Below are 11,684 nucleotides of genomic sequence, written 5' to 3'. Positions count from 1 at the left end.
TTTCAGACATTAAAGGCGCGGTATGTAAGTTTCACCACTAGAGGTCGCTAACTCAAAACAATAACACAAGTGTAGCTTGATGACTCCGTGAATGAGTGTGGAATCATGGGAGTTGTTGTCTTCACATCCACAGCTGATGGACAGCAATCCGACGGGACTCAGGCAGAAATCATGTTCATAGATGAGTGAATGTATTAAAGTTTTATTAACGTTACTGTGGTGTGAGGGCAGCCGAGAGGACATTTCACCTGGCTGTTTTTATTATGCTTATATGCCGCAGTTATGTTTATTTTACAATTAAAGTTGCCTTTAACACCCGCCTCCTCCTTCCCTGAACCGTTACACTGGTTAAAATAGCTGATTTCTCTGGATTTAAACATTGTTGGAGACACTTGGGATAATGTAAGTACACAAGTCAACTAAATATATAACACTGTTCTAGTGGTTTTTGGATATTTTAAAACAAAAATCTTACATATTGTTCCTGTAAATGACATTATTAAAGCTAAAAATGGTAAAACTAAACATATCTAGCTAGAAAGCTAACATCTTAGCCTATTAGCTTACCTAAGTAGTTAGAAAACACTTGTTTAATTAGGGCGACAATGCTAAGTGTTTGATAGAGGGTGAACGGGAATGAAATCATGCTGGACATCACAACCCTGTCAAACCCTGATCCGCTGCACTGATCGCGTGTTGGGTGAGCAAACAGTCCTCTAGCGCTTCAGAAAACCAAAAGGAGACGGGACAGAACTTCAGAATAAAAGACAACATAAGAAAGCGTCCACTGTCTGATCACGATGAACACACTCACTCTGTCCCCGGGCCGCAGCAGAGGCTCATTCCTGCTGCTCAGTTTATTCAGCAGCGTAAACGCCAGTTTCTGACTCCGCGTCCACAACTTCCCTGTGAAAACATGATTACACACACAAACACTCAATCCTGCGCTCTCTGCTCACTTATCAATTCACGAGTTCATTCACCAATACCAGTAAAACAGTGCAAATATACAGGATTACCCTTGTGAAACAGAGGCATACTTTACTTATTATGGAAATAATGTACTTTAAAAGAATATACTTCAGTGGGATCTGAATGCAATGTTGTAATTGCAATTAAATTAAAAGTATTATAGTTTAAACTTCGATTAAATGCAATCGGCTGAACTTTAGAGTGTTTTTGGCCCACTTCAGTAAGACTTAAGTACATCTTTAAATGTCATTTCATAATTACTTCTATTGTCTTTGAAATATGGTTAAAGTTACTGCTGAATGTACTGACAAGCATTTACAATAAACTAAAATATACTTGTGTCATTTCTATTGATCTTGTATTTATTAGTAATTACACATTTGTAATGAAGTTGCGGTTTACATTTAAAATAAATGAACTTTACATGTAATATCGAATAACACACTACAGTAAAAATACTTCACATGTGCTTCAGTATGTTAGTCAACACATCAAAATAAGTGTACTTGGTTACACTTTATCTTAAGGTGCACATTCAGTACAATTGAGCGCACTTCTTTCTTCACAAGGGTATATTAGCCAGATTTTGAACATGAACTAAAAATTACAAATGCGTTACCAATGAGTCTAGTTCAAGAAAGACGAGCAGAATCTTGAGTAAACTGTTTGTGAAAGCACTCTTAAGTAAATGATAGGCTTGAGTTGAGCGGGACGTTCCACGGGCGTACCGTATGTGAGTGTGTAGACGGGTTTGCCGGTGTTGTCCAGAGCCGTGAGGCTTGGGATGTGTGTTTCCCCAGCGCTGTAGAGAGGCCAGCAGTGACGGAGGCCAGTTGGTGATCACACCGAGCGGATCCCCGTTCAGCGCTCGCATCTCGCCCCCCTCAGGCTTGGGCTGGTTCGGGTCTGGATGCTGGACTGTAATATATAGGGACAAATATACGACAAAGCATATAGTCACTAATGTAAAGCTATTGCTTTACGCAAATAATCAAATTATAACCCATGTCTAAACAAATTCTGTTTGTGAAATCATTTCTTAAAGGTTACATATGATGCCCCTTTTCACAAGATGTAATATAAATCTCTGGTGTCCCCAGAATGTGTGTGAAATTTCAGTTCAAAATCCCCCAGATCATTTATTATAGCTTGTCAAATTTGCCCCTTTTTGGGTGTGAGCAAAAACGTGCCGTTTTTGTGTGTGTCCCTTTAAATGCAAATGAGCTGTTGCTCCGCCTCCGTTCAGAAGAGGGCGGGGCCTTTACACGAGCTTCAGAACTCCAGCAATAACAAAACACAGCAATCTCACTCTTCCAGAGTCTCAGAGTAACCAGTAGCGAGAGCAGGCTTACAGAGACTCAGAGGTTCACTTTTAGACACACCTGGACGTTTATTAAATGTTCAGTTGTTGTGGAGTTACAAAGATTCATCTGTTTCTGGGGGATTTCTGTTGAAAATAAAATGAATCCACTGCTCTCTTGTCTCATCTGTGTCATGTTCTGGTCAATAGTGTTCAGTGCTCGTCTGTGCTCAAAGACAGAACGGTTTCATGCTTTACTGGATCTTTTGCCATTGCGCTAGAACTGGTCACTGTTGTCGCTTGTGAAAGCAAATGTCGGCTGGTGTGTGTAAACGTGCAGATTAATGACAGTAATATTATAATAAGATCCTCTTCCTACGTCAGAAGGGGAGTGAAATCTGATCGGCTTATTTTATGACATGTTTGCAGAGAAAGGCTTAACAAAAAGTTAAGGGTTTCACTGTTCATGTTTTCTGGGTTGGTAGAAGCACTGGAGACCCGATTATAGCACTGAAACACGGGACTAGTCAGATTTTCTGTCTAGTGTCTATATGAGACTACATGTATCCCAAGAGGGGCGAGAAATAGGATGAGGATGGAGGTAGAGATAGATGCACTGCAACAAGCTCTGAGAAAATGGGAATACAAGATGGTGGACAAAGCTAAAGATGAATGTCGATTATAAATAAATGCATACTTATTAATACTGAGAGGTTCAGTCAGTGTAAATTAAATCAGAAATTTTCTCCTATATGTATTTTTTTATTGTATTGTATTAGAGACACACTGATGTCAAAATCAGAATCAGTCTATAAGGTTTCATGACGGACACTGAAATCCGCTCACTAACAGAGTTTATGTGTGAGAGTGATTTTAAAAGTCACTAAACACCGATTCGTCTCAGGGTGACTTATACGTCCTGAAGATGAGATGTGACACGGCTTTAAATAGATTTGATTGATTTTGTGTGTCTGAAACAGAAAGAGGAATAAAAACAGAGAGAGAATATAAAGGGAAGATGCTGCTGCTAACAGAATATAGAAAGAGTATTTCTCAGAAAGGTAAGAAAGGGTTGAGTGAATCAAATAGTTTGCGGATGACTGTGCTGGAGACTGGCCACAGAAGAGGCTGGAGAAATCGACATGGTATGGCATACTAAAATCTGGTCGTATGGGTAAATTAACAATCAAAACAAAACCTGTATTAGTTAAAAAGGCTCTTTTGTGATGGATACAGGCATGAAGAGTGTTTTAGCATGTAATAAAAATCCCATTCATTTTCAGAGTAATGGACTTACAGTAAGTGTTGTTGGCAGAGGCTATTTACACTAACTGTCTGACTGAGACACATTAAAAGACTACTGTAATTAGAGCAGTGGCGTGGAGAGTAAGGCGAGTGTAGTGTATACACAACCAACACAAGTTCAAATCTCTTTCCATTGGATATCATTCCATCGTTTAGATAAATAATAATTAAGAAAGTGTTTGAAAAGTGGATAGTGTCACATGTATGATCTGTTTTGTCTGAATTCTTGTCCCTGTGTTTTGGTTTGAGCTAGTATTCTCTGTTATCAGTTTTCCCGCCACTTGTTTGTTACTATGGTTACTGATTAGTGCTCACCTGTTCGTTGTTCTGTTGATTACCATCCCTGGGTATTTAAAGGTCCCGTTCTATGCCCCTTTTCACAAGATGTAAAATAAGTCTCTGATGTCCCCAGAGTGTGTATGTGAAGTTTCAGCTCAAAATACCCAACAGATCATTTTTTACAGCATGTTTAAATTGACATTTTTTGGGGCTCAGAAAAACGTTTCAGTGTGTCCCCTTTAAATGCAAATGAGGTGCTGCTGGACGACACAGGGGGCGGAGCTTCATGAGCTCGTGCTCAGTCTGTCAGGAAAAATTCATCTCACGAAATGATGATAATATCAGAAACTCTCAGTAACGGCGTTCATTTCGAGTCGGACAATAATGCCTACAGAGTCAGATTGCTGTATAGAGATGAAACAGGTATGGTTTAGTACAGGGGTCGGCAAGTAACTTTGGCCGCGGGCCAATATTTTTTTTAGCCAGTAGATGGCGGGCCAGCTACACAGAGTAGGCCTATGGATACAAATTAAATACTCTTATATAGGCCTATAATTGCGGAATATGATGGGTCCGTCACCGTCCGTGGATCATTCATTCAATCGTTTTTTTTTTTTTTCAAATTAAAACCAAAAATAAAAAGATGAAAAACGACTTGTTTTTCCATTATTTATTTCCTAAACTGAAATGAAAAAAAAAAAAAATAAGGACGGGTTTTCTGATTTTCTGATTGTGCTCAGATCAAAAATAGAAAAAATGAATTACTGGATTAGACAAATTTAAATTTTGATTTTTAAGTTTTAATTTAACACCTTATGCATATATCAAGGAAACCATTTTAAACAGATCAAGTAGGCTACTATTGTGGTAACATATTACAGCCATTTTAATAAAGGTGTGAATAGCAATCATGCCTCATTCCGTACAGTCCGACTTTTGAACTTTATTCCTTTTTTATTATTATTATTTATTCGGGGACACACACATACACACCTAAGGTTTAAGGAGGTCTGCGTGGGACTGTTTTTTTTCGTCCCGCTCCCACAAGGTTCTATTCAGCAACCGCTTAAAATACACTCGGTGTTCACCCGCTTTATTTCCCGACCTGACGGGTCCACAAAATTTAGATCTCGTTTCCATAATCTCACATTCAAATGTCTCTAATGGAAAGAAGGAGATTGGAGTAGCCTATAATAATTATAAATGCTATACAAAAATTGTGTTCGTGTCAGTATAAATATTAGGCTATTTTAACATTGTACTGTCAGCAGAGAAAAAAAATGTCACAGAAAAAAAATATGAAATATAAATAACATGAATTAAATAGGACAAAGCCTATCACTCAAGTTTCTAAGCAACATAAACGAAAATCATATTGCCCTACTGACGAAATGAAGTAGGCTATTTTCTGTCGAACTATTTCAAACATCCTTGCAAAAAAAGAATGTTGTTGACTGACAATGGTTTCAGTACCAAACAGCTCCTCAGAGGTGTACAGGCGGTCAGAATTAAGTGCGGATACGCTGTCAAAAGATGTCGGGAGTTGGCTATTGTCAGTCAGACCGCACGCTCCGTCCAAAGTACACCAGAGTTCTGACCGCTACCGTCTTTTGACGCGCGAATGGACACAAAGTGGTCAAGCGTATAACTAGACGCGGCAGGCGCGAATTTGACGCGCTATTCACGTCCGTTGTGAACGCACAGTTATACTTTAAAACGTAATCCCGCGCCGCATTATTCCCTATGGGCGTTTCACACAGTATGCGGCGGTGAAATCGCCGCGCGACTACGGCTTTTCTCAAGTAGTGGAAGAGTTTTGTACAGCATTTAGGACTGCCAAAATAATCCGGCGGGCCAGAAAATATTGCTGACGGGCCAGTTTTGGCCCGCGGGCCGCCAGTTGCCGTTCCCTGGTTTAGTAGTTTAATTACGGTTATTATAACGTATTTGTCATCTGCTTGTAGGCTATGTATCCATTATTTATTAATAGCCTACAAGTCTGCTGTCTGAATGATGATCAAACATGTACTGATGAGTTTAATAAAGTTTATTGTTCATCACACAAAAGATGAAGCGTCAGTTTTACTTCAGAAAATCACCGTAAGAGCTGAGTAAACACAGTAGCCTAAGTTATTAGAAGTGCGCAAGTAGCCAGTAGAGTTGAGGGAGCATTCCTGTGGGCGGAGGTTAGTCAAGAAACGGTTCTGGTGATGTCACTAATGCAGGATGTAGAGGGGTGTAGTCCAATCGAGCCGTTTTTTGTAGTCAACTTCTGTTAAATAAAATATCTCGCTTGGCATTGAACTTTGAGCTTTATAATTTTACAGATATTATTTATGCTCTAACAGCAACATTACACACTAACTAAAGTTTGAAACATGGAATCGCATGCAACGGGACCTTTAAGCCCTCGGTTTCTTCAGTCCTTTGTCTTGTGTTGATGTGGTAAACTAGTGTATTATTCTCATATCATTATCGTTAAAACTCCATTTGCATTACTTTCCTCTAGTCTGTTGGATTATACTGTATAGCAAGAGAGACTGAATAGAAAGTGCCTATACAGGTATTTAACGGTGGGAATAAAGTGTACTGCTAATAGATCCACAGACACGCTGCTGTGAGCATGAAAGATCTGCTGCTGCTGCATAAACAGACACATGAATCCTGTAGCAGATCTAGGCATGTGGAGCTGGGGAGGTGGAGGGGTTCAGAGGAAGACTAGCCCACAGCAAACACTGAATCAGACTATTTAAATGTTGAACAAGCAATCTCATTGGCTGCAGGATTGGCAGAGGCCAATCAGCTTGTGCCATGTAGCAAATGATGTGATTGCTAGCAGATTACACGTAAAGAACCGATCTAGAGTTTCATGACTGAAGTGTTATGAACCTACCGTCCAAAAGCTCCTCAAAATCATCAACAAAGAACTCTCGTAAAGGGGGTCTCTTTGGTCTTTTCAGCGTGTTTAGGAGCTGCTGGATCTTGGAGGACACTCGACTGTTGACTGGAACGCCTTTAGACAGAGATAGTGTCAGGAGAAGACGGGACAGAGAGAGGGAGAGAGCTGAGATGAAAGGTCAGTGTGAAAGGTCGCGGAGGACAGTTTCACACAACAGCCTGTCAGTCAGTGTAAGGCTGTTTGCCCATGGGCTTGGTTGAGATGGTACTGAGCGCGCTCAGTAGAGACACCTGACCCAGCGCATCAGAGACTGCTGGACTCTGATTGAGGCAGCTGGACTCGTGCTGCCTAGCAACAATACCCATCTCATCAGCCATTCATGAGCTTTCTGCTGGAAGAGCCTTCACTGTATGCTTCACGATTATTACAGTTCTCCATTCACATGAAACACAGGGACAAAAGATGAAATTAATAAGTCAACAATATCACAAGAGCACTAGGGTGATTCTATTAATTGTTGCAAACTGTGTCTGAACAATTCCTCGAATACAAAATATTTTTTGTACATAAAATGAAAAAAATAAAATAATTTTTTTTGGAATTATCATAAAAAGCAAAGAGGCAAATTAAATAAATAATGTAACAATTAAGTACAATTAATGCATCATGCATTAATGCAATTCATCATTCAAATCATGACAAATTTCAAATGACATGATGCATCATATTATTTAGTAAAGAAATGTAAATGAAATTTGGAAATTATTTACACCACGTCACAGAAACAGCACAAAAGCTCTGAATTTTATGGTGGAAAAATAATGTTGTTAAATTGAACAGAAATCTTAGAGGTTTGAGGAACATTTTAGCTGATTTATAACAGAATCACCCATCAAATGTTTCTATCCAGGGAAACACAGGCTTTCACACGACTGAGAGAAGAGAACAGAAGCGAATGATCATATTCACATGATGAATTGACCCGCTCATTTCTCTGTCAAACGTCTAGCTGTGGATCCACAGAGAGAGGATGTGTCATGTATATATGCATGACTGAGACACTCTCTGCCCTGAGACACCTGAGACTCAGCCGCTGTCTGTCTGTCTGTCTGTCTGTCTGTCTATCTGTCAATCAATCAATCAATCAATCAATCAATCAATCAGTCAGTCTGTCTGTCTGTCTGTCTGTCTGTCTGTCTGTCTGTCTGTCTATCTATCTATCTATCTATCTATCTATCTATCTATCTATCTATCTATCTATCTATCTATCTATCTATCTATCTATCTATCTATCTATCTATCTATCTACCTACCAGAAACCCTCATCCAAGATGGCCGCTACCGCGCCTGAGCCCCCTACCAATATGGCCACCACCACGCCTGAGCCCCCTGCCAAGATGGCCACCGCCACGCCTGAGCCCTCTGCCAAGATGGCCACCACCACGCCTGAGCCCCCTACCAAGATGGCCACCACCACGCCTGAGCCCCCTGCCAATATGGCCACCGCCACGCCTGAGCCCCCTACCAAGATGGCCACCGCCACGCCTGAACCCTCTGCCAAGATGGCCACCACCACGCCTGAGCCCCCTGCCAAGATGGCCACCACCACGCCTGAGCCCCCTACCAAGATGGCCACCACCACGCCTGAGCCCCCTGCCAATATGGCCACCGCCACGCCTGAGCCCCCTACCAAGATGGCCACCGCCACGCCTGAACCCTCTGCCAAGATGGCCACCGCCACGCCTGAGCCCTCTGCCAAGATGGCCACCGCCACGCCTGAGCCCCCTACCAAGATGGCCACCGCCACGCCTGAACCCTCTGCCAAGATGGCCACCGCCACGCCTGAACCCTCTGCCAAGATGGCCACCACCACGCCTGAGCCCCCTACCAAGATGGCCACCGCCACGCCTGAACCCTCTGCCAAGATGGCCACCGCCACGCCTGAGCCCCCTACCAAGATGGCCACCACCACGCCTGAGCCCCCTACCAAGATGGCCACCGCCACGCCTGAGCCCCCTGCCAAGATGGCCACCACCACGCCTGAGCCCCCTGCCAAGATGGCCACCGCCACGCCTGAGCCCCCTACCAAGATGGCCACCGCCACGCCTGAGCCCCCTGCCAAGATGGCCACCGCCACGCCTGAGCCCCCTACCAAGATGGCCACCACCACGCCTGAGCCCCCTGCCAAGATGGCCACCACCACGCCTGAGCCCCCTGCCAAGATGGCCACCGCCACGCCTGAGCCCCCTGCCAAGATGGCCACCGCCACGCCTGAGCCCCCTGCCAAGATGGCCACCGCCACGCCTGAGCCCCCTGCCAAGATGGCCACCGCCACGCCTGAACCCTCTGCCAAGATGGCCACCGCCACGCCTGAGCCCTCTGCCAATATGGCCACCGCCACGCCTGAGCCCTCTGCCAATATGGCCACCAATTCGCCCTGGGCCCCTGAACTGCCGGCTCTGCCCTGGAAGCTTCCTGCTCTGGGTAAGCCACGCCTGAGCCCCCTGCCAATTACCATTTTATGGCCACAATAATTTAACGTATGCTAAGAACCATTTGACAAACAACCAAATTATCTCATCATTCATTTACTTAAACACTAGCTTTCCCCTTTTGAAAATGTATTGTATTGAATGTGCACTTGTAGTGTACTTCAAAGTTTAAAAGTTTATTTTAAAAACTGTACTTGCAGATAATATTAATGAAAAAAGGCCACTTAAGTGTAGTGTGACTATGATTCTCAACACACTTAAGTACACTTTTTTAAAAGTGCACTGTAAATTAAAAGTTTATTAAAAGTACATTTTAGATCATTGTTTAATCTTTTGTCTTGCTTTAGAAGCACACTTATTTTAATGTGTTGACTAACATAATTTTAACTGTTTTGTGTTGATATTACTTTGATTTTACAGTTAATTACAGAAGTTAACATTTTAAATGTACTAAATTGCATCATCATTACAAATGTGTAATTAAAAAAAATATGTAAATACATGATATACAAGTTCAATAGAAATGACAAAGCATATTTAAATTTATCATAAATGCTTGCCAGATGTACTTAAGTCACACTTAAGTGGGGCAAAATAAACTGCATTTCATATAAATTTAAATCTATATCAATTTAATCACAATTACCATGCAATTAAGTGTCTGGAAACATTAAATAGAGTTCACACTTAAGTATTTTTTTCCATAAAATGTACCCAAAAAAAGTATAAAAGTGTCCTACTTTTTTACAAGAGTTTTGGGTTACACTTTATTTTAAGGTGTCATTATTACAGTGTTAATACATACCTAAGTACTGAGTAATATCAATTAAAAACATGTACTATAGGGTTAGGGTTTGGTTGAGGGTTAGTTGCATGTAATTGTGCATAATTTACTGTTATTACTATGGTAAGTACATGTAACATATGTAACAAGAACACAAAAATAAAGTGTAACCGAGTGTTTTATTTGAGAAAGTACAATAACTTCCGGTGTAATGCGTTGTTTATAACAGTATTAATCATACTGCAAAACCTATTCTGAATGCTGTGAAAAGCCCTTGAAAGAATAAACAACATTAAAAGACAAAAAGAGACAGTAGGAGGAAGTATTTTTCTTGCGATCATAACGAACACAGAGGTCACGGGTGAGACACAGATGCACAGAGACACCAGGAGGAGGGGCAGAGTGAAATAAACGTGTATAAATACCATCCGTGGCCTCCCCATCGCCCCTGTCAGTGCCTGAAGAAGAGAAAACCTTAATAAACACGCGTTCATCACAGCGCTGCTTCTACAGAGCTGAGGCCTCGCAAACTGAGCATCACACACATAAAGAAAATCATCACCACATAGTCATCCTTCCAAGAACTAACACACCACATCAACTGGTACAAGTGAGGACAAAAAAGCAGGTTAATCATGATCCTGATGGGACGTTCAGCTCTGTGTCTTAAAGGGACAGTACACCTAAAAATGAAAATCGGTGAGTCATCATCTACACACGCTCAAAAAGCACTTTATGATTTCCCCCTCAGTGGAACATGGTGTTTTTTTCCTATAATGAAAGTGGACGGTGACTCGGGTATCAAACTACATCAGTTCTTATCAGCACCAGGTCTGAATGTGTGGAAAAGAGACTGTGTTTTTGCACTGGCATGTGGGTGAGGAGATGATGACAGCATTTTCATTTTTAGTGAAATATTCCCACAAAAAAGAAAGCATGCTGATGACATCATAATATCTGGCTTGAGCAAGCAGGATCAGACCAATAAACAGCCAGAAATATGCCTCTCTCTCCCTCTAGTTTTTCAGTAGATATGAACTGTAAATGCATCTCATTAGCTCTGATACAAAGCCTCCAGCTTTAGTGAAAAAAGGAAGATCCAGAATGTGGGATAAATTGACAGAATTTAGAAATTAAGTATGTTACGCCCAGTGAAAAAGAAGTACATTCCAGCATACTTTTAAAAAGAGTACTTACTTTTGAAATACTACACTTTAAAGTAACATACTTAAGTGTGAACTGAATGTAATGTTTTCAGACACATCATTGCATGTTACTCGCAATTTATACATATTAAACACAAACTTTTTTTTTTTTGGGATGCGAGTAATCGTTGCCCAGCACTAATAAAAATATACTTTAACATTTGAATTACACTACAAGTGCACATTCAAAACAATTAAGAGCACTTCTTTAGCATTACAGTAATCTAGTCTCGAGGTCATGAAAGCTAGTTCATGCATTCATGACCTCGAGACTAGATTACTGTAATGCGTTATTAGCCGGTTGTCCTGCATCCTTAATAAACAAGCTACAGTTAGTCCAAAATGCAGCTGCTAGAGTTCTAACTAGATCAAGAAAATATGATCATATAACACCAATTTTATCATCACTACATTGGTTACCTATAAAGTCCCGTATTAATTACAAGGT

At 41.2% G+C, this 11,684-nt stretch overlaps 1 protein-coding gene across 1 annotated transcript in view; it reads right to left on the bottom strand.

Annotated features, from left to right (window-relative positions):
* dip2a (disco-interacting protein 2 homolog A) overlaps nt 1-11,684 on the bottom strand; it is a 179,322-nt gene that overhangs the window by 39,542 nt on the left and 128,096 nt on the right. Inside the window, 5 exon segments of the mRNA XM_081368290.1 lie at nt 815-906; nt 1,701-1,750; nt 1,752-1,890; nt 6,750-6,869; nt 10,457-10,489. Coding sequence (XP_081224416.1) covers nt 815-906; nt 1,701-1,750; nt 1,752-1,890; nt 6,750-6,869; nt 10,457-10,489 — 434 coding nt within the window.

The sequence above is a fragment of the Scardinius erythrophthalmus genome (assembly GCF_964197995.2).
Source record: "Scardinius erythrophthalmus genome assembly, chromosome: 6".
Taxonomy (NCBI): Eukaryota; Metazoa; Chordata; class Actinopteri; order Cypriniformes; family Leuciscidae; genus Scardinius; species Scardinius erythrophthalmus.
Note: the sequence above shows the minus strand (reverse complement) of the source record. Positions and strands in the feature narration are given on the sequence as shown.